The following is a 24,215-nucleotide window of genomic DNA, read 5'->3' on the forward strand; positions in this document are numbered from 1 at the left end:
AAGTTCTAAGATATCTGGTCATCTATCAGGCAAGTACTCTGCCCCGGATCGAAGGCCATTAACATAGTTGTTTTAGAAAAGAGGATTAGTACATAAAATTCTATTCAATTGGGTATATTGAGACGTAGGAGTGGAATTCCAAAAGGCATTTACTGTGGAACTATATGGATACAAAGCATTGCACACAGCAGAATAAAGACAGGTATGTTTGCTGATTTTAAAAGAATACTTCCATTGCCAACACCCAGAACTGACTCATAAATCGGTAGCGAGTACCTTCCACTATGCTTTAAGCACGCAATCCTAGACCGCTTCATAGAGAATAAATCAGGGATCACTTATGAAAACTATGTCCTGAGCTTCATTTTACCTTTTACACAACATTTTTTTTTTTTTTTTAAATCTATAGACATCTATAAAATGCATCACTTAAACTTAATACATACCTAGTAATTAACTGAGTGCAAGGCTGCTCAGTGCTGCTCAATCCTATTTCCTCAGCAGTTGGCTCGGGATTTAAACTAAGCTGAAGGTTATCGGCCACATTGAGAACAGACTTCACGGCAGAGGTGGCACTCACTTTCTTTATTAAGTCTATTTGCTGTTCCATGGTGCACAACCTTAATCAAAAACGAAACGAATTTCCAGACCTGATCTTCTGATAAATCTCCGGGACACAGTTGCGGTGCCAGGACAGGATACCCACTCCCTCTAGCACACAGCCAGTTTCTTGAAAAATTGTCAAAGGTCATTTCCTTTAAAAAACAGCTTTGCCATGGTGCTTAGGACAAAGTTGGCTTGAAGTGACAAATCAGCCAGTCTTTCTCGCTCTTTTTTTTTTCTTTGGACTTAAGGGCGGCTAGATTAAAGTGTCTCTCATCCCTGTTAATGTATGTCTGAACACAAAAAGGAAGCTCAAAAACAAAAGTTCCTTTTTTTCGCTCATGTGTAACTTAATATGACACAATCCCACATGTCATGCTCACATGGTATAAGTGAGAGAGAGAGAAAGACGTCCATCCACTCACGTGTCTTAGGAGAAGAATGTACAATAACTTAAATGTTGCTCTACAAGACAAGTGTGTATGTTAACCTGAAGGCAGACCTTCCCATAAGGTGTGTCTGCTTCATGGAGCTCATTCATAGCTACTAAATGCTATTAAAACGTTTACAGTGTCAGGTCAGCTAGGTGAAGCGATCGCCTTTTTAACTCTGGTAGATAACAGGCAGCTATCAAAGAATTCTCTAACGTTATCTACAATGAATATTTCATATATTTTTTTTATATATTTTTGAAAATTATATCCATCAGGAAAAAAAAAAAAAACATTTAAAGTAACCTTTAAAGCTAACATCTTGGAGTTTTGCAGCATCACATTATAGAATACATGAGGACCGAGTCCCATGATCACGCTATGTCACATGATGAGGTACTAGAAATAAACACAAACACAATGATGAAGTTGTTACACAGCACTAAGTTTGTACAGCCACCTGAGCTTACTAGGATGTACAGATGCGTTCCCGTACACTACTGACAAAGGTTTGCTAAACCAGTCCTCAGTGCGCCAGGTACCGTGCGACTTGGCTTGCGTCAAGCATCTTTTGCTTTCTTCTGAGTCTTAAAAATACTCAGATTCAGTCGCAAACAGATGTAGAATTGTCACTTATCAAATTAACAGTTCAGTCTCATGAAGTGGTTTTGAAGCATCCATTGATATATGACCAAAGCTAAGGTAACACAGTGGAGTGATGTCGGGCCGATTTTCCGTTTCATAACGACAAATCGCCTACATCGTCACTGTGTGCGAACAATGTGTGTGCTCCAGCGGTCGCATGCAACGTCGTCAGGTTTGATGTGCTGCACATAGAACCGGTTTGATGTGCTGCACATAGAACCGGTTTGATGTGCTGCACATAGAACCGGTTTGATGTGCTGCACATAGAACCGGTTTGATGTGCTGCACATAGAACCGGTTTGATGTGCTGCACATAGAACCGGTTTGATGTGCTGCACATAGAACCGGTTTGATGTGCTGCACATAGAACCTAACGACATTGCTAGTGACATATGGTAAGTTGATGAAAGACAGAACAGTGATCGTTCCGTTGTTCTAAACTTATCTGGTTAACTGGTTCAAGTGTGGACGGGCAATGCCCGTTGTCTCAGTGTGTACCTAGCTTAAGTCTACACCCCTGGGCAGAGCTCACTCACACCACATGGCATATTGAGGCTAGGTGTCTGTACTGCATCAGACAGTTATAATGAGCTGCAGCTGTTTGGGGTCTGGTGCCACTACACGTGGTAGTCCTGTGACATGGCTTCAGTGATCGCTTACCATTAGAAATGGGAAACTTCAGCCAGCACTCTACATTCACACCTTAGTATTCAGTAATAGACGGGAAATTTCAGTATTCCATTGAAACTTCCAATTTTTTAGATAAATTCATAAGGAAAACATTAACCTGAACTAATGTACATTCCAAGACACCAATAATCCTCAAGAGAAAGTAGAATGTATATAAAAGGAAAGAAAATACCAGAGCCTTTATATTACAATGTTAATATTTACCTAAAACTTGCTCAGCATGTGAGCAGTCCCTTTAAATTAAATACCAGCTTATGACAGCTGAGAATCTCCGTCTTGCAGAATTATTGAGAAGTGCAAAAGCAAAGTCTGAATGACACCTCGAGAACAGAAGATTTTCATACAATGACACCCATTCTTCCTAGCGAATAATAAATATAATGAAGGTCATCGGTACATTATATGCACATGTATAGCAAAATAAAGGACAGACTAATCCCTAAAAATCAACAGATGATCGCCTTCCTTCAGCTTGTGTGGGGACATTTTATTTAAGAACAATTTGTATTTAAGATATGTTTACAATGCACTAATGGGAAATCTATTTTAGTTATATTTATGATATATGTTCATTATTTTTTTTAAAACATCCATTTCTAAAAAAACAGTATGTGCCCATAAGGCGTTATTCTGCTCAGTGAACCTTGTTGCTCTGGAGGCATGACTGCCACCTACAGGACTATGAATGCATCAACTATAACTGAAGCAGGTGGCCATAGAATCAATTGAAATCAATGGTTTCCGTCTTTAGAGCTGCCATCATAAAATATACAAGTACTATCAGTACTAGTATAGCAAGCATTATTTAGAACGTGTATAAAATATTAATTCGTATAAGCCCCAACGCAGGGTCAGGGTATGAATTAGACCAAATAGTGAATCTTAAAAGAGGGGAGAAGTCAGAACTGAACAGCAAAATCAATATTTAAAGGGATCATATCCACATAAATGTCATTTAATCAAAATAGTTAGAGAAGTAATCAAATTAATAATAAGATAATGAAACACTTTGGACAATTGTCCAATAATTTATATACTTAATCAGTTGGCATATGCCTTGTTGAAAAGATATATAGTTTGTGCAGTAAACACAGAGGCTATATATCGTCATTAATGTCACACCCTGTAACCTGAATGCAGCTGAGAGAATATATTGTGTGTTTTTATATTGCTGACAAACAGCAGCACCTAACAAGGGATGTTTTTGGGTGGGTGGATGGATGGATGGCTGCCTGGCTGGCTGTTTAAGCAATTACAGTGCTTTCGAAAAAGACCCCCCAAATCCCCACACTACCTGCTGATCATACTATACAAAGAGCCGCCATCTCCCAATGACATGAGGGTGTGTGTGTTGTACACAAAATAAATAAAAAGTATGCTGGTTTACTTCAGGTCTGCAATTACTGATATGAGGCTTGTTTGCATTTAGTTGCTATTTACTGCAATTGTTCTAGCGACATCTTGTGGATGCAAGTTGGTATTGTTTGTGTAATTGTATATAGCACTTCACAATACTGGGATTATAATAATTTTATTTATATAGCACTTTTCTACAGAAGGACTAGAGGCTCTTTACAGAAATCATAAACATAATACAAAGGTTTAGATTTGCAGGAAATACAGGAAATAATTAGGGATGTGCAGGCTCGGATAAGTTCGAATTTGCACGCAGAGTTCGGATTTTTCCCTCCAAAAATCGGGTCTCAGAAAGAGGCAAAACGTCATCTTTCATGGACAAACATCATCTTCCATGGACTTTTGTCAAGGAATGATTATGTTTGTACATGAAATGTCATTCAGGTGGCGATTCAATACAGTGGGAAGTGAAAAGAGCCGGGAGGGAACACCAGGATCTATTCAATTCAGTGCGCTGTTTAGTCCGGCTAATGATTTCTTCTCGCACCCTCCTGAGGGTGCGAGGTGAATTCAGACCAAAGTGACAGCCGCGAGGCCGTTTCCTGGCTTAGCGCGTCACTAACGGCCTCGCGGCCGTCACTTTAGTCAGAGAATGCCGGTTCTCGCGACTAAACACACAGGCTAAGGTGCGAGAGCAGAAATTCTCAGACGTAACCGCTTCCCGTTGGAGTAAACATCGCGATGAATTGAATAGCTCCGGGAGCTCCCTCCGAGCACTATTGAATTCCCGCTGAGACGAATCACCCCCTCAAGTTACTACTAGGAGTTTCCAATAAAACCATCTGTTCCGCTGGCAGCTCACAAACTGCAGGAGAGCAGACATAAATGTGAACAGTCCCTTTATCTCCATGGATCACATAAGAAACAGAAGAATAAATATTGGATCAAGTTTACTGTTCCGCTGTCTAAACATAACCATAAGAGCTGCAGCCATGTAATGGATTTATGTCATGATTGTCACACGCAAGGCTCTTAATGGTGTCACTCAGCGTCTTCCAACATTGTCCTCAGTTAGATTGCATGCTCTAAAAGCATAGTGATATATAGTGAGATCCCAAACCAACAGGTATTCTGTTCTATGCCACTTTTAAGAACACTGAAAGTGACAGCATAAATGTAACCCACACCCAGCATTGGATAAGACTGCTACCTCCTGGCCTGCAGGCATTGTGTGTTCCAGTATAATTAAGTTCCATAACCAGTATGAAGTCATGTGCACACCACACACAGACTACTCTTTCATGCTGAAAAAGCTAAATCCTCTACAGGGTGAAAAAAAAAAAAAACATTCCAACCCCGGGCCTGAAGGGAAAAGCAATCCAAATAATCTACGTATATCACAAGTGATATGGTGCATGTTGCAAAAGAGGCTGCAGGGAATTCTTCATGTGAATCTAAATATACAGCAGTGTATACATGTATAAAATATGGTCCAATGGAAATCTCTCCAGTAAGCAATCAAAACTATATATGAAATATCAAAATTGAAGGAAAAAGACCTGTTAGGCGGATCAGTAGCACTGGCATTCTCTACCGTAATGTACTTTTTTCTATAATTCAAATAGCAACACTGCGCCCCTCCATCCATTTTTGTCTGGTACTTTTTGCGCTAATACAGAATGAGCTGTATATTTGGGCTGAAGACACTGCAGCACTATTGTGATCATCCACACCCAATGAGGGCGCTTTTCTTAAAACATGGAAACGTCTGTGTTTAAAGCAAGGCCAGACAAGTTTTTGTAAATATCTAGGAGCCATCTTAAAAGTTTAGGAGCAGCACCATCGTCTGCGACCAAAATATATGAAAACTTGTATAGGCCACCACACATGCCCCTTAATCTCTCTGCATGCCATCAGATCACCAAACATGCTTCTTTAATGGTCATCAGATTCTATTGCATGCCCATAGCTGTCCCCAGTTCATGTTATGCCACAAAATATACCCCAAATTCAGTGAAGCCCTTTCACAACACTGCACACAGCACATACTAGTTTCAAAGGTTGCTCTATCTAGCACTGAGTAGTTACAGGGGCAGCAAATGTGCGGCCCTCTGGCTGCTGTGGAACTACACGTACGAGCATGTCCTGCAACAATTTGGCTGTTAGGACATGCTGGGAAGTGTAGCTCCAAATCAGCTGCAGTGCCTCATGTTGCCTACCCCTGGTCTAGCACATCTAAGACTATCTCCTTTATGCGATAACTATTGCACAGTCTTTTACATATACGGAAATTACACTTTGGGTTAGTTGGATGGCAGGGCTCAATACAAAGGTGTGGGTGGCAGATAGTCCCTGTAATCCCCTCCTCCAGAATGAGGCCAGGCCTCTCCATTCATAGCACTATTGACAGATGACAGGACAGAGGGGCAGTTATCGGTGACTACCACATATACAGCTGGGTGGGCAGTTATTGGTGAGTGGCACATATATTGGGGGGGGACAGTTCCTGATGGGCGGCACACATACAGAACCCTGTACTGATACCAATACCCACCACACAGGGTACCCAATATAATAATGCCCTCCTCTAAGCTGCAACACAACTCACCCAGCTGCAAACTAGCAGTGGTGTTAATGACAGGCTCCCCCATACAACCATAGGAACTTTCCCCTTATAGTCACTGCAGCAGGCCGAGGAAACTTGTAGGGGAACTACAAGTACCAGTATGCACTGTAGAAGCCCCAGGCTGTAGGGGTTGCAGGCTTATCTACCCCACTCTGTTCGAGCTAGGAGGGCTAACAGCCACTTACTTTAAAAGTCTGAGCCCTCATCCCCGTTGGACTGGGTATGTGGGCTCCCTGTCCAAGTTGATCCCGCGGGTGCGAGACCAGGGAGCTGCAGCGGCCCCAGCACCATCCTGCAGCAACACAGTCAGGCAGGGTGGGCTCCATTCATGCTAGCGGGCAGTCATAGTGCGGCAGCATGGCCCGTGAGACTGTCGGTCTGTCCGTCCGTCTGTCCCTCTACGTGGTGAGGCTGAGGCGGCTCTGGTGACTTCTTCACCACAAACGTTGCCTTGCAGGAGGGAGGAGGCGGAGCCACACTGATTGAATGTGGCAGGTACACACTCCTCTTCCTGTGACAGGCATGCCTCACCTACTCCTGTAACCATTTCCGGAGGAGCCTTTTGCGTTTTTTAACAATTAAATATACTTGTACTCTTGTAAAACTTAGTCGCCAGGTCTAAAGTCTTTGTCGAGCCCTGGTTTAAAGACACAAGTTTTAATAGAGCATAGTGAGCGTGACCCAACCAGTACATAGGCTATTCTCACTCAATAACATAGTGCTTATGCAGATGTATACCTACCCAGATACCCAATTGCTATTTAAAACACAAAGGGAAAGCTATTTCAGAGGCTTAAATTGTACTGAAATTACATTAGGGGCACAGAGGGCAAATTTTTAAGGACATTCCTTGCTATTTCACCTAAAGTGCTTTATGATCCACCAGCTCGATGCTTCATTCAATATTTTATATCGCACCTTACAGTTCTAAGTAGGCAGGGGTGTCGAAAGGGAAGTGGGGGGGGGGGGGGTGAGGCAGGGGCATCTAGACTCTTTTTGCCCAATGTAAAATAAATCTTCAAAACACACAAAAATAGCGGATGTAATAAAAACAATGCCAATATCCCCTCACGCTAATCCATCCAAGAGTACAAGCTGAGCAGCATTTTTAAGAGAGAAACAAAAGAGTAAAGAAAAACACTGATTAGCCAGACATGCCAGCTGCACTTTCACACTGTCTGAGGCGTGGTGGTGAGCTGGGCATAGCACTGCAGAACCAAAGCATTTCTCAGTGTGAATATGATTTGTACATAAAGTCCTCTTTTCTGGTAGCTCATAGAGCCAAATGTGACCCTCATAAGCCACAATGGGTAAACCAGGAACTAGACTAGAAAGTGCATGTTAGACCTGATTAAGCCACACATCAGGCTAAACTGAGCAAAATTTAAGGAGGAAAATGTAAAAATAATAAAATGGATGGTTATAAACTAGTGGGGAGTTAAACATTTGATGTTTACATTAGAAAAGTTACTTTGATAAGATTTATCACTGCGAGATTGATGATGTTTGTTTCATACTTTGTGGTGTGTGGTCTGTCCCCACTCCAACATGCATGCGAGTGGAAGCGCCCCCACTCCTTCTCTCCCACCAACAGCCCCCCATTGCAGCAAGTGATGGGACAGACCCTGGCCGAAGAACCCTCCCGTAGCAGGAAAGGGTTGCAATAAAAGTGTTACAGATGTGACATTACACATCTTTGCTGCAGTTGCACTAAAAAGCCAGGTCACGTGATATTCTGATACCACCAGGCGCCTTTTTTGCTGAAAATGCATCTAATGCTGGCCATACACTAGTGCGCGTTCGGGCTGATTGCCCAATTTACGACGCATCGTACGATGAATTGTGTGGAAATACTGCACTTTTTAAATAGGATATGATCCAAAGCGTGCTCCCGCCGCTCTTAAAATGTATCCTATGATCAGATGTGCAGCCCGTCATATCCATCGTTATCGTATGCAGGTCTTGCCATGTATTTGTGCATGCGATTCATCGTGCGTCCGACCGGCATCATTTCAGTGACATTTTGAAGTGTGCGTTCTTTCAATGACCTTCCCTCCTAAACTGCAGATCGATCGTATCGTGAGATCGTATGTACATCGTGTATCAATCGTGTGGCCGGGATTGCCAGGGAGTTAAAGGGAAATCGTAAGATGAATCTTATCTTATGCTGATCGTACTAGTGTAAAATGGAAAACAGCATCCCACCCGGCACTTACAGATGTGTCCTTATACATCTATAGCCTCCTTGCGCATTAAACAGTTCTTCTAGTAGTCCTATGCCGTGGAGTGACTCGGTAGTGCTGAGCGTCTTTTCGTGCAACTTTTTACCTTCAAATGAGTCTTATTCACACAGCGATGTGAATAGGACGCACAAGCAGCTTCTGTTGATTAAAATGATACGCGGCCATATTGCGACCCAGTCCACTGTACCTACTATGCTTCTATCAACTGATACCGAAAAGGCTTTCGATCGCGTCAACTGGGGATTTACAGTCAGGTGCATAAATATTGGGACATTGACAGAATTTTCATATTTTGGCCTCTATTCACCACCACAAAGGCTTTAAAATGAAACATACAAGATGTGCTTTAACTGCAGACTATCAGATTTAATTTGAGGGTAATTACATCCAAATCAGGTGAACGATGTAGGAATTACAACGGTTTCTATATGTGCCTCCCACTTTTTAAGGGACCAAAAGTAATGGGACTATCAACTCAAAAGCTATTTCATGGACAGGTGTGGGCTATTCCCTCATTATTTCATTATCAACTAAGCAGGTAAAAAGGTCTGGAGTTGATTCTAGGTGTGACATTTGCATTTGTAATCAGTTGCTGTCGTCTCTCAATATGAGATCCAAAGAGCTGTCACTATCAGTGAAGCAAGCCATCATTGGGCTGAAAAATCAAAACAAACCCATCAGAGAGATAGCAAAAATATTAGGTGTGGCCAAATCAACTGTTTGGAACATTCTTAAAAAAAAAAAAAGAACGCACCGGAGAGCTCAGCAACACCAAAAGACCCGGAAGACCACGGAAAACAACTGTGGTGGATGACAGTAGAATTATTTCCCTGGTGAAGAAAACCCCTTCACAACAGCTGGCCAAATCAAGAACACTCACCAGGAGGTAGGTGTATATGTGTCAAAGTCAAGAATCAAGAGAAGACTTCACAAGAGTGAATATAGAGGGTCCACCAAAAGATGTAAACCATTGGTGAGCCTCAAAAACAGGAAGACCAGATTACAGTTTGCCAAACAACATCTAAAAAAGCCATTACAGTTCTGGAACAACATCCTATGGACAGATGAGACAGGAAAGGAACTGTTCATGATCCAAAACATACCACCTCATCAGTGAAGCATGGTGGTGGTAGTGTCATGGCATGGGGATGTATGGCTGCCAATGGAACTGGTTCCCTTGTATTTATTGATGATGTGACTGCTGACAAAAGCAGCAGAATGAATTCTGAAGTGTTTCGGGCAATATTATATGCTCATATTCAGTCAAATGCTTCAGAACTCATTGGACGGCGCTTCACAGTGCAGATGGACAATGACCCGAAGCATACTGCAAAAGCAACCAAAGAGTTTTTTAAGGCTAAAATGTGGAATGTTATGCAATGTCCAAGTCAATCCCCTGACCTGAATCCGATTGAGCATGCATTTCACTTGATGAAGACGAAACTGAAGGGAAAATGCCCCAAGAACAAGCAGGAACTGAAGACATTTGCAGTAGAGGCCTGGCAGAGCATCACCAGGGATGAAACCCAGCGTCTGGTGATGTCTATGCCTTCCAGACTTCAGGCTGTAATTGCCTGCAAAGGATTTGCAACAAAGTATTAAAAAGTGAAAGTTAGATTTAGGATTGTTTAGTTTGTCCCATTACTTTTGGTCCCTTAAAAAGTGGGAGGCACATATAGAAACCGTTGTAATTACTACATGGTTCACCTGATTTGGATGTAATTACCCTCAAATTAAATCTGAAAGTCTGCAGTTAAAGCACATCTTGTTTGTTTCATTTCAAAGCCATTGTGGTGGTGAATAGAGGCCAAAATATGAAAATTCTGTCAATGTCCCAATATGTATGCACCTGACTGTATGCAGGGCTTGTTAGAACACATGGGTTTGAAATCCACCTCTTTACATAGGATATTGGCATCATATAAGAATCCCTCCGCCAAGGTTAAAGTCAATGGAGATTTCTCCAATCCTGTTCAAATATTGAATAGGAACGCGCCAGGGTTGCCCTCTGTCTCCAATTATATTTATATTATGCATGGAGGCTCTGGCAAGAGCTATTCGAGCTAATCCTAATATTACCGGTTTGCGGGTTTTAAATTCAGAACACAAACTCTCCCTTTTTGCAGATGACCTCTTGGTGATTATTACCAATCCTACGGTATCCCTCCCTAACTTGATGCAGGAATTTCTGACTTTTGGCAATTTGTCTTTCTTTAAAATCAACTATTCTAAATCAATGGCGTTAAATATCAACATACCCCAGATGGCTCTCACTGGGTTACAGCAAGCTTTCTCAATTAAATGGCATCCCGCATATTTGAAATACCTTGGTGTTCTTCTCCCCAATAACCTTTCCAAAATTAATTTGCTTAATTTCACTCCTATTTTAGGAAAAATCCGACATGAGCTTAGTTCTTGGTCCATTAGGGGCATCTCGTGGATTGGGAGGGTGAATGTTGTCAAGATGAACATCTTGCCTCGCATTCTATACTTACTACAGGCTCTTCCAGTGTAGTTAGTTCGCAGATCTCCATAAAATGGTGAGACTTTTTGTATGGGGTGGGAGGGCTCCCCGTTTCAAACATGATATTTTGTTTAGAAGAAGACATTTAGGTGGTTTCCAACTACCCCATTTTGGCATTTATTATGATGTGGTAATGCTGATTAGAATATATGACTGGTCTAGGCCGAACCCCCCAAAACAATGGATATCCATTGAGAACTCCTTTTTAGAGTGTTCACTTTACCTTGGTTATCTAATCTGCCTAGGGTCTCACATCCTACTATAGGCCCGACTCTTGCTGTATGGAAGCGTCTGAGGGGCTTGGGATGTGTTTCCTCACCCTACTCCACTATTTGATAACCCCAAATTTCCCCCTGGTATCTCAAACCGGACCTTTGAACTTTGGTCCAGGCCAGGTATTGTATTGTACGAGTTGGACAGCTATATGGTCCATCTGGAATATTGCCCTTTGCTGATGTCCAGTCCAAATGGTCCCTCCCTAATGGCGAGATATGGCGATATCTCCAGATTAAACACTTATGTCAAACGATCTTCGATCGGTGGGATCTCGAGGTTTAACGCCTTTTGAGAAGTTGGTAGTATCTCATTCACTGTCCTCCCACACATTGACAATTCTCTACAAATTTTTTATTGAAAATAATTTCTCTACATTACCAAATTTCACTAAAATTTGAGAGAGGGACATTGGCATGGAGATCAGTGCTCCTCAGTGGACGCCTATATTTGAGAAATCATGGAGTAGCTCCACCAATGTCCTTACCCTTGAGACTCTTTTTAAAGTCTTGTCGAGATGGTATAGATGTCCATCCATTTTATCCAAAATGTATCCTGAGGTATCAGCTTGTTGTTGGAGATGTGGAACGGATCTGGGAACCCCCTTTCACATTTGGTGGACCTGCCCTGTCTTAAGAGTTTTTTGGGATGATGTGATCTCGATAGCGCGTGATTTATTGGGCTCAGATGTCCCTGATGGCCCAGAGTTTTGGCTACTAAACTTTCATAACTCTCCATTATCTGTTTACAAAAAATATACAGATCCATGGATGACATTATTATGTCCTCTCCTGATAAATTTCAGATGTACACATCAATTTGGAGAAAATGGTTGGAATTCTGTGAATCTGACAAATATAAAACCATGACACATACGACTTGACTCCTAGTTTATAATTTGTTTTATGAGTCTCGGCTTCTCGTGTCCTAGCCCCCAGAGGCACCCCCACCCCTCCTCTACCCTTCCTATTTCATTTCTTTTTCTCTTTTAATTAGTTTTTCTGTCTCTGTTTGTCTATGACTTTGTTATGCTTTTCCTTTATTTCTTTTTATGTTTATAATTTTCTATGGAAACAATATAGAATGTGTATTTCAAGAATATATCAATGTCTTTTTTCTTTTGTTTAGGCTAAAGTATTAGAGTCATGCTTAGATTCCCAAATTTATGAGATAATTTCTTGTTTGAAGAAATTTTTGCCAGTGTAACTCGTATATATATATTTCTTGTTTATATTTGTCAATGTATTCTACAAAAAAAAAAATGTTTTCAATAAAATATTACTTGCAAAAAAAAAAAAATTATACGCGGCATACCTATGTTCTGTGTGCGACTGTGGGCAGTTATGCATGCAAAATGCTATGTTAGTGTCACAGCCGCTGACACTAACACAGATATACCCGCAGTCGCAGACAGAATATAGGCATGCCGCGTAGAATTTTAATCAGAAGCTGCTTGTGCGTCCTATTCACACCATGTGCAAATAAAACACATTTGTAGGTTAAAAGAAATCACGAAAAAAACACTCTGCACTACCTTGTCGCATGTAACGCGATTTGTAGCGCACGGGGGTTAGATGTTTGAGGACACATCTGTAAGTCCAATTTCTGCTCTCAGCGGAGGGTGCAAGCAGAAATCCTGTAGACGGACTTAACAGTGCAGACAATTGAATAGCTCCAGGAACTCCTTCACGGGGCTATTCAGTATAGCAGTGAATTCAATCGTGCCCTTAGAGAGAGAACTGTCATGTTGTGACACTTTGGGGTGATTCAATTGTTTTGGGCACCCACCACTTATCACGGCTTTCTGCTCGCAAAGTAAGGCTTTTGGGCACCTTAATTGTAGCAGACATGGCTTTTGGCCGCCTTAACTGACACTCAGCACGGGAGCAGCCGCTTTTCACAGTTAATCCCAGGATTTTGGGCGTGCGACTGCGGCCAGAGTGGGGCTGGTTGCTCAAACAATTGAATAGTTCCCATCACTTGGAATGCAAGACAATTGAAACGCCCCCCTTTGCCTATTCCAAGTGGCAAATTACATCATATCTGGCTGAGGGTAACACTGGTTGTCATTAAAAGCAACTGCTCCTACAAATACAACCAGCTGTAATTACATTAGGCCTCTTACGGACATTAGTTTGGCAGAACTGTGACTTCGCTAGCTCCAAGCGCCGTTAACAACTATTCTCCTTTTTCTACATAAAGAGGTTTGAACTATAAGTTAGTATTTGAGTCCGTGGTTCTAAGGTGTGTTCAATATTGGAATCTTACTTAAGCAACATTGTATTGAGGATTAAGATTAACATTTTGTTTTAAACTTTTGTCTAGACATTCTATCTGCTCCAAAGTTTCAATGTAAAGGTGCGTACACACGGTGCGATTAAAATGCACTAAATGAACGATATCGATCACATCTCTATCGCACATTTTTCGGTACCTCCAACCCACCACTGAACTGCGGGCACATTTCGACAATAAAGATCTCGTCCATCGACCGTGCATGCAGGCCAACCTGGTCGATAACAACCAGGTTACTATAGGGACCCGCGATCGTTGATCGCGGATCGTTGGCGGGTTGGTGGTGTGCCCGGGAGATCGCGGATCGTTGGCGGGTTGGTGGTGTGCCCGGGAGATCGTTCAACTATATCATTGACGATCATCCCGTGTGTATGCACCATTAGTAATGTGATTTGAAGATTTATACTCCGGGAGCAATTCATTTTACTTTGTATTATTGTGCATTGGTTATTAACCAACCAGCCCCATTTCAGCCACATAACACCCACTCTCTACTCCCTTCACTGGCTGCCTGTCAGATGGCGAATTGTTTTCAAGATTGGATTACTAACTTTCAAAGCCCTACATGACCATGGCCCAAGGTACCTAAAGCAGCTTCTGATTCCTTATCGCCCCACTCGATTACTGCAATCCGTTGACGAAGGACTATTAACATAACAGTACCTAGAATCTCCAGGAATTCGTCTGGGGGTCGAGCTTTCAGTTTTGGGGCTCCAACCTTATGGAACTCAATTCCCCGCACAGTTCGAGAGGCCTCCACTCTAGAATGCTTCAAAAATAGACTCAAGACTTACGTCTTCACCCAAGCATTTCACTAATGTCCCTTGTTTAAGCTTGTTTTGTATTTTGTACTGTAAATGTAAAGCACTTTGAGTCCTTTAGGAGAAAAACGCTATATAAATAAAAATTATTACTATTCATTACAATTATTTCCTATTTTAATAAATTCACTTTTTAGTTTATTAATTCATATGTGTTATTTATGATGCTCTAAGGCCCATTACATTATTTTTGTTTGATCAAACTTAAATCGTTTTTTTAACCAATAATTGTTTTTTGCAGAACACTAAAATGAATAACTAACGTCAGCCTCAATTCACACATAGGGATCAATTTAATTACGAGTGAGTTGGGTTGTGTGAGACGATTTCACAGCAAATTGCAATTCAATTCCAAACTCGCATTGTATTTTCAAAGCAAATTCACATTTTCTGTGCACACCCCCCTGAGCAGGTGAAAAGATAGAGAAAATATTTATTTTAAGGTAAAAATACTAGGACATAGTGTAGAACATAATTTTTTAGGTGAATTTCTCTAAAAAGAAAAAAAAAAAAAAAAAGGTCAATAATGGGTTAAATGATGTGGGACAGGTATGTGGAGATGTAAATGATGTAGGACAGGTATGTGGAGGAGTAAGTGATGTGGGACAGGTATGTGGAGGAGTAAGTGATGTGGGACAGGTATGTGGAGGAGTAAGTGATGTGGGACAGGTATGTGGAGGAGTAAGTGATGTGGGACAGGTATGTGGAGGAGTAAGTGATGTGGGACAGGTATGTGGAGGTGTAAGTGATGTGGGACAGGTATGTGGAGGTGTAAGTGATGTGGGACAGGTATGTGGAGGTGTAAGTGATGTGGGACAGGTATGTAGAGATGTTGTATTGATGAGAGAGGGGTTTAGAACTTAGAAGGTGGGGAACTAAACATGTTTTTTTCCAACTTTTAAAAACTTGTATAAAAACTATAAAATCACTTTACAGTATTGAGGGGCACATTAAATGCCTGTAAAGAATTGAATTTGCTGAATAACACTTGTTGCCTATCATTTTTACACCATTAATAAGAAATGCAAAAACCAGTCATTTGCCACCTTTAAGGAACTTCCACTACTTTACTTAGTTGCCACTTTTTTGGGGTCCTGTATAATTCCCCACTTTTTTTAGGCACTTTGGCAGGTTACTTACTGTAAGAAAGTGGCGAGACCTCACTGCGAGACTCACAAATCGCCATTTCTAATTGAATTCTGCATTTCACAGGTGCATGCATTGATGTGATTTATGTGAGTTTTGTGATGCAAGTTTGCTTTGACAAACTTGCATCTAGTCGAACTGACCGCATAAAGTGTAAACTATTTGGAACTTTAAAACCTACACTGTATATTTGATAAGTTGACAAATTAAAAACAGTACATAGAGCAACCTTACGCTGCCTCTAGCTCGCCATCAGCTGTGACACTGCAAGTACCATCATGCCTTGACCAAACATTAGGATTGGAGCACTAACAAGTTTATTAGCATTTATTTATACAGTGCAATCATATCCAGTTGCACTTTATGTACACAGATATAGCCTATAGCTGTAAAACTGAAAGTTCCCACATGCCTTTTGCGGGCCAAACATCTAAAGCCCAGATTCCAGATTCTGCCAATCTCACCCGATCGACGGCCATCGATGTTTGGCAATCCATATGCAGATCAGGGAAATTCAACAAGTAAACAATCCCCGCCTTGCCGATTCCGACCATTGAAGAAGAGTTTGTTCATTCAGCAACCAGTCTCAGATGTATGGGTCTCTTATGACTCTAAAGCTGTAGAACTGCAAGTACCAGCATGCCTGACCAATACCTAACCAACTTACTGTATATAGCGTAGACTATGACTTTGCAATTGTAGTACTGCAAGTCCCAGCATACCTTCATGCGACTAGAAGACATGACTGGTATCTAACCGGCTTAAGTACCCCAAAAGCGCAGACAGGCAGGCTATGGCGCTAATGCTGTAGAACTCCAAATCCCAGCAGGCCTGAGACATATGTAACCGGCTTACCTATCATATACAGCGCAGAGACAAGTAGCCTAGGTCTCTGATGCTGTAGAACTACAAGTCTCACACTAGCACAGGTCTACAGCACGACCACAGAGAGTACATGACAGCTGCTGCACCTTCCTGCTCCCCCCAGACCTCCTGACTGACCTCCCCCACTTACTTCTTTAGATCGAAGCTGAACAGACCCAGGCCAGCCGGTGTGGAGCTGCTGCCGCCGCCCGGTGTGGCCTCCTGTGCTAGCTCTGTAGACTCTCCGCCTCCTCCGCTGCTGCTGCTGAAGTCGTGGTTGTAGGTGAGGGCGGTGCTGGAGTTAGACATGGAGCCGCTCATAGTGGGATCTGTGGTAGGTGGCAGTGCCGGTGTGAGGAAGTGTGACAGGACGGCGGCGCACGGTAACTGCTGTCAGCGTTACGGAAGCCGGGACTGGCAGAGAGAAACCAGGGGGGGGGGGGGGGGGGAATCACGTGACGAGCGCTGACACGGCGCCGCTGAGGGAGCAGACGGAACAGCAGCTGGCTAGTGGGAATTCCGGCTGGACCAATCAGAAGCTGAAAACCCCAAAAGGGGCGTGACAGGCCGTGTGTAAGAATGTGTCACGTGTTAACTCCTAGGTAGCTAGCGCTGACGTCACGAATCATCGCTTTTTAAGGGGGAAATGTCGTAAAATAACCCAGGACAAGAGGAGGTGTTACTCATGGCAACTAGCCAGGTTCTAGCTATCAATTATCTAATTCATTCTATACAGTGATAGCTAGAATCTGATTGGTTGCTAAGGTCAAAACCTCCACTTTTATCTTTTTTAGAAAGTTTGATAGTCTGTGGCTTATGGCATTATTGTGTTATTTATTGTGTTAGTATTAGCCCTATGGGTATTGTTTTTTGCACAATCACCATCATTAAAATATGTATCACACTCCTGGCTGTCATCACATAGGCTGGGACCCCTGCAAAGATTAAAGCTGGGTACACAGTACACACTATACGATATATATCATTCCGCCACGGATCGGAAAGATATATCGTACACATCTATATAAAGTGTAGGCCCGATCCATCATTCACAATGGTCGTTCATTGCATTGTCCCATCTGCTCTTCTGAACGGCAGAGAGATGGGACGATGTAATGAACGACCCAATGCTGTTACATGCAGCATGTAACGACACATTGGGCCGAATTCAATTCAATGCGAAAATGAATAGCCGTCGGAGGGAGCTCCCAAAGCTATTCAATACACCGCGCTGGTTGGGCAGGCTAAAGGATTTCTTCTCGCACTTCTCTGGGGATAAGATTGCATCATTTGCCCCGACCCCTATTTAAATATGCGGTATTTGTGGCCAGGGGTGTATCTAGGGATCCGAGCTCCCCTGGCAATGTAATAGACTGGCGCCCCCATAATTTCTGAATAATTACACTATACATTAAATAAGTACTTAAAATGTTTCCCCAGCTACCCCCCTTCTGTCTCCCCAGCCAGCCCACGTTTCATCAGCCAGCACCTCCGTCTGTCTCCCCAGCCGTCCCCCTATACAGTGCCCCCAGTAGTAGTCCCCCCTATACAGTGCCCCCAGTAGTAGTCCCCCCTATGCTGCATTGACCCCAGTAGTACTTCCCGCTATACAGTGCCCCAGTAGTAATCCCCCCTATGCTGCATTGCCCCCATTAGTAGTCCCCCCTATACAGTGGCCCTAGTAGCGGCCACCCCCCCATAAAGTGCCCCCAGTAGCGGCCCCCCCCATACAGTGCGCCCAGTAGCGGCCATCCCCCATATAAAGTGCCCCCAATATCGGCCACCCCCTATACAGTGCCCCCTAGTAGCCACAGCCGTCCCCCCCTGTGCCATACACACACATTAAAAAAAAAAACACAACTTGATCCCCAAGCGCCGCTGTCCACTCCTTCCAGCCCGCTCTGCACTATGGGAGTGACGTCATGAAGTCTCTCCCATCACCCGCTGTGGGGGAAACCGGCTTCCTCCGTGGACGCAGCAGCCAATGAGAGTCTGTCTGACTCTCATTGGCTGGCTTCTATACCAAACACACAGCCGCCACTGTGTGTTTGTTACTGTGTAGGGCAGACCGCTCTCACTGCAGTCTGCCCTACATTTGTGGGGACCGGGGGACTAGCGGTGGCTGCACCGCCACTAGTTCTGGTCCTGGTAGTCCCGACCTGATTCCATCCCTTGGCTGCTGGTGGCACTGCCGGACGGTGCCCCCCTTTGGCCGACGCCCCTGGCGAGGGCCATCCATTCCAATGGGTAGATACGCGATACGCCCCTGTTTGTGGCAAGGGAGCAGGACATAATGACGCGAAAAGTCCGCCCCCCTTCGCCGCCCACCTGCTTCTCCCCTGGGCTTCTCCCGGGGAGGAAAAACAAGAAGTAAATGTGTCCTGAATGGATGTAGATTTATGAAACAGTGGTTGGCGGAAGTTGCATCATGCCAACCACTACAGGTTCAGGTGCCACTGTCTATTTCATGTTTCAGCTTATGTTCAGGTATGCTGAGTGAAAGAGACGTTCTGCAGCCCTCCAGCATCCTGTCCTGTATTCTGCATACACAGTAATCTACAATGGACAAAGCTGAAGTTGATGGGTTGGAGAAAGTAAAATCGTGAGGAATGAAGCCAAAGTTTATATAAAGGCAAACCAACTGGAACTCACTAGTGGTATTCTTTCTACAATAAAAATTTAAAATTGTTCAGGACAAACTACGCCAGGGCAAGCTTTTGGGGTGTTCGACCAGTGCGGTTGAACAGGGGCGCCACAACCCCTCCCAACATCCCGATTTCAGCGGAACAGCAGTGTCCCGCTGTTCCACCCATGGGCCGAAGTGTCCCGCAGGAGGTCTGGTCAGGTGCCGGACCCCGGAGTAGCTGAATGGATGCTGCGTGCATGCGCGCGGCATCCATTCAGTGCCGGGAGAGGGCTGGGGAAGCCCAGCTAGCGACGTAGTGCTGGGCTCGCCTCCAGCCTGACGTTACACGGGAGACGTGCCATGCGGGGGCGCCCCCAAATAACGTCAATTAGGGGCATAGTTTATGGTAAATAGGCCACACCCCCATATGGCGCTTTATCCTGATCCGGCACAGGGCGCAGCTACCCCTGGAGCCGGCCCGGAACTATGCCAATACAGTCCAGGTTTAAACGATATTCATGCTTGAGCAGAGGTGACTTAGGCCCTGATTCAGAGCCGCTCGTAAGTGGCCGCTCGTTCGTTCTGACCGATGTTCGCACATCTGTGCATGCGTACGGATTTTAATACGCATGCGCGAACCAGTCAGTGCGGCAGAAAATCGTTTGTTCGCTATATAGCGAATGCCTGCTATTTTGAGTGACAGAAGGAGGCGTATGTGGGTGGTAACAGGGGAAGGTGCTTGAAAACGGGGGAGTGGAATTAGAACGCAGGCGTGCTTAAAGGTCAAAACGGGCGTTTTAAGGGAGTGCATAATTAATATAGCAGCGTCATTGACCACGTCACTTGGTTTTTTTTACTCAGAACTGCTCGCAAAATAGCGGTTGAAAAAACCAGCCACAAGAATAGCGAGCAGTTCATACGCTGTTCGATGTACTCGATTAATCTAATAAATAGCGGACATGACGTATGGTGCGAGCGGCAAGGGGGCGTATTTTTAAAAATTACAACCGCAAGTTTTGCTCGCTCGTTTAGACTTAGAGGCATGAACAGACCGCAATGAGCGAACGGTTCATTTGAATAGCCACCCCTTGTTTTAGAACGAACGACTGACCGCAAATAGCGAGCGGCTCTGAATGAGGGCCTTAATTAGTACCTCAGTCAATTTGATTTAACCATCTTGACTCCTCCTCCTCAGTGACATCTCTCAGTGCGCAGCCGGCCACCGGACTCAGAGGAGACTGCATACGGGCCCCCTCATCTCTAGAAATGCCCCTTCACTATACTCTTGATTTTAGACCTTAGAGGCCCTTGCCTTAAGTGTCCCAGGCCTCCCAAGGTCTAATGCAGCTCTGTATACACCATTCTGAAGAATATCATTATTATTATTTTAAATTTCTACAATATCATTTAGTCTGTGTGACTATGGTTGTAGTGGGGATTTATTCGCATGTGATTCACAGACGGGGTGGTTTTGTGGGAGGTAACTGTGAGTGGGTGTGTCGTGATATTTACGTCATACATGCCTACCCTCCCGGTTTTCGCGGGAGGCTCACGATTTTTCGGGTAACCCCCCGCACCCCCGGAAGGGTAGGCATTTCTCCCGCATTCTGCCCACTTCCTAGTGAAGTGGGCAGAATTAGGGAGAATACCCGCGGCAATCGCGGGTCTCCGTGAAGGGGGCGGGGCTTAAGCTGTGATTCTGCATGAATCACAGCATTTGGCCCCGCCCCCTATGTAAATTGTGCCCAATTGCGACAATTTTACCGCGAGGGGGCGGGGCTTAATGACGCGAATCGACAAGCCCTGCCCCCGTCGGCCCCCTGCTGTTTCTCTTACCCGGGCTTCTCCCGGGAAGAGAATATTAAAGGTAGGCAACCCTGATTTACGTTTTTGAGGCATTTATCTGCCCACATCTGCTACTAGCCCATTCTGGGCGACCATAGGATTCTCAGATGGTTGATTACTGAAGGATCTGCTACTACCGCTGTGTATTTGTACGCAGTCGCTTGGCTCTGCGAGGCCGCCGGTGGGCATCTCAATACATTTCCAGGCTGCTGTAGCATTAGCATATTTTTGCACGGCAGCTGTGTACAAAATCGCGTACATTAGCGCCCACATCTGAACCAGCCCTAGTTTGATACCTATCTGTCACAGGGCACCAAAGCCCAGTTCCTACTTAGCGTGTCCGGTGGTGCTGGTCCCCTGGGGCTGCAGTCAATCGGTCGCAGGCAGAACCTGCCGCAGTAGTTCCCCTCACTGCCAGCGGTCTTTTTCATGGCCGCTGCGGGGCCTGTCAGCATCACCATTTCTCGCGACTTTGATTACAGGCGGCTACGGCTCGTTTGAAATTTAAAGGGCCAAGTGCACCAGAAGTGACATCATGTTTGGCGCCAAATTCAAACCTCCTCCCTATAATAGTAAGTCTCTGGGCACTATTCAGTGTCAGACAGAGCATATTAAGAGAGGAGGGGGCCTGTGCGCAGTCTCCATCTGGGGCCCCATCCTTTCTACCCAACGTCCGGCAGCGCACTGAGCGCAGCAGACTCCAGGCACTAGAGTAGATTCTAGTGTTATACCAGAGTCTACTGCGCACGCTCTGGTCACTGGGGAAATGGGACGGCAGCCATTTTTTCTGTGATTTCCCTACTGCGCCTGCACAAAACACCGGAAAAATGTCAGTGGCGGCCATTTTCCAGGCGATATGTACAGAGTTGCCTCCATCGACGTGGGACTACGGAGAGGTATTTAATAAATGGGTGCAGGATGTGCCCCTTTGGACCAGAGGCCAGTGTGCATAGCACACCCTGCAACCGTTATAGATACGCCCCTGGTGCCAGATTATTAGGCTCACTACCTGATCTCCAGCATCTTTTCCTGATGAATTCCCTGCAATCCTATGTTCTGATCCGGCATGTCTGACGATTCTCTTTGCCTGTTCCCATGGTACTCCTCGAGGGAATTGGTATGTAATGCCACCGGATGTATTGGCGGCTGACTAAATACCGACGCTGGAAGCCCGAACCGTCAGGTTCCTGAATGGGGCTGGTAAGTACCCTAACCCTCCCCTCTCCCCCTATAAACCTCCCTTAGTGGTGCCTAACCCGAAATCCGCCTGGGGGTTACCTATCCTAACCCCCCCCACCCCACCCCCGCCTAAGCGCTAACACTGCACTGCTTACCTTCATTCAGGAAGCTGTCTGTCTAGATTCCGGCGTGTGGATTTTCGACGTGTCGTTAATCACGCTTCGGGATTTAAACGCCGGGATTTAGTCAGATGGCTTCCCGGCCATCAGCATTTTGACTGTATCCTTTCCTCGAGTGACTTCCTGGCTATTCTTCTGGCCTGATGCTGCCCGTTCCCTGATACCACATTGCCTGTCTGGTTCTGACCTGTTTCTGTCAACTATTCTCCAGTACTCCTCAAGACGAGCAGTCTCACTGCCTACCTTCGTATCCACCAGCACTTACATAGGAACCCAGAGGATTGTAACCTGCGTATCAGGCACAGCGAAGCCGAAACCTGGTGAGGGCATTGATACGTTAGTCTCCGCGCCTCTGTTCTGGCTCCATGCCAATCCTAATTGTACGGTCACCATCCATACCATCCCAGTGAAAGTTGTGACACTGTCATCATTATCCGTGTGTGCTTACATCAGTCTTATACTAAGCGAGAGAGATCCATCTGAAAACAGGTGTAAACTCATCCTCATTGAACGTATCCATCATAACAACACCCCGTTACAATCCATACCTTCATATGTGTTTGGTTCGCATTCGCGACTTTGCGTCACCACTTGTTGCATGCGCTTGGTTCCAGAGCAAGTGCATAGCAAAAGTATGCTCTGCAAACAGACTTGTGTTCAGCCCCTTTGTGTTTTAATACCATTCAATACATTTTATGTCGTTGTTGTGTGATGTGATCTATATTGTACTGTATACCACACTTTCATTGCATGACATGTAACTTAAACAAAGGTACAATTTATAAAACTCTCAAAATAATTGTTTACTTTCATACATTATAAACAACTATACCTTAGTGTTTCTCCTTGGCTACACAATATACATTTATCCCTACACACTGATAAAATCATTACGATATGGTGGTAGCTATGAGATGTATGGGACGATTCAATGAACGACACGGTATAGTTACATGCAGTATGTAACGATACATTGCACTGTCATACGCCGGATCATGCAGGGTGTATGGCGTAGTGATTGGTAGTTCACGAATGATCAGTTCAAAATGAACTGATCTTCAAAATGAACTAGTTCACTCAGGCCCTGATTCAGAGCCAGACGCTCTGACAGAGCGCTCGCTCTGAATCAAGGCCGGTCTTTTTTTAGAACGGCTTCCTGGCCGCTCGCATAGCTGTGGGTGACCACCCACAGCTATAGCGAGCGGCCATGATGATGGTTGCGATGGTCAAGACCATCGCGACCATCGGGCTTGCGACGAGACCCTTATGGTAGGGTCTCGTGGCTGCAAGCCCCACAGAGCTTTCGGCTCAAACAGAGCCGAAAGCTCTCCCACTGACATCACTTGTGATGTCAGTAGGGCCGCCCCCAGACGGTAGGTGTTCTCATGGGAACGCCTCCGTCTGGGCAGCCACCCCCCCAGCCCACCCACCAAAGGGGGCGTGCTGTCACTCAACATCGACACCACGCCCGCTTTGGTACGAGACCCGGAGCGACGGATTGCCCGTCGCTATCCGGGTCTCGCGCATGCGCACGGTGTAGCCGGCTACAACATGCGCATGCGCTCTGGGCCACCATCGACCCGGTTGCGAGCGCTCAGCACTTGCGACCAGGTCTGAATCAGGCCCTCAGTTCACAGCTCTGGCATAGATCAGTTCATCAGGATCTAAAACAAGTGGGCGGAGTTAGACACAGTGACAGAGAGAGCACAGCAGCTGAATTTGGCATGAGTCAGTACTGCTAAACGACCACAGGTGGCACTGCTATGCTCAGACTATATGTGTGTGACTGTGCAGCTCATTGAACTAGATTCAGGCATTCTAGTTCACTAGTTCGAATAGGTCAGTGAGTCGGTGACTCATGTGGAGCTG

General features: G+C 44.7%; 1 protein-coding gene across 1 annotated transcript in view; it reads right to left on the bottom strand.

Annotated features, from left to right (window-relative positions):
• The window catches only part of AP3B1 (adaptor related protein complex 3 subunit beta 1), a 249,412-nt gene extending 232,447 nt beyond the window's left edge, over positions 1 to 16,965 (bottom strand). Inside the window, exon 1 of the mRNA XM_088443910.1 lies at positions 16,669 to 16,965. Within this exon, the coding sequence (XP_088300036.1) occupies positions 16,669 to 16,838 (170 nt within the window). The 5' untranslated portion in view covers positions 16,839 to 16,965. The remainder of the gene's footprint in view (positions 1 to 16,668) is intronic.
• Between the last annotated feature and the right edge of the window lie 7,250 nt (positions 16,966 to 24,215).

This window comes from Taudactylus pleione, unplaced genomic scaffold (genome assembly GCF_031769625.1).
Source record: "Taudactylus pleione unplaced genomic scaffold, aTauple2 ptg000336l, whole genome shotgun sequence".
In the NCBI taxonomy this organism is placed as follows: Eukaryota; Metazoa; Chordata; class Amphibia; order Anura; family Myobatrachidae; genus Taudactylus; species Taudactylus pleione.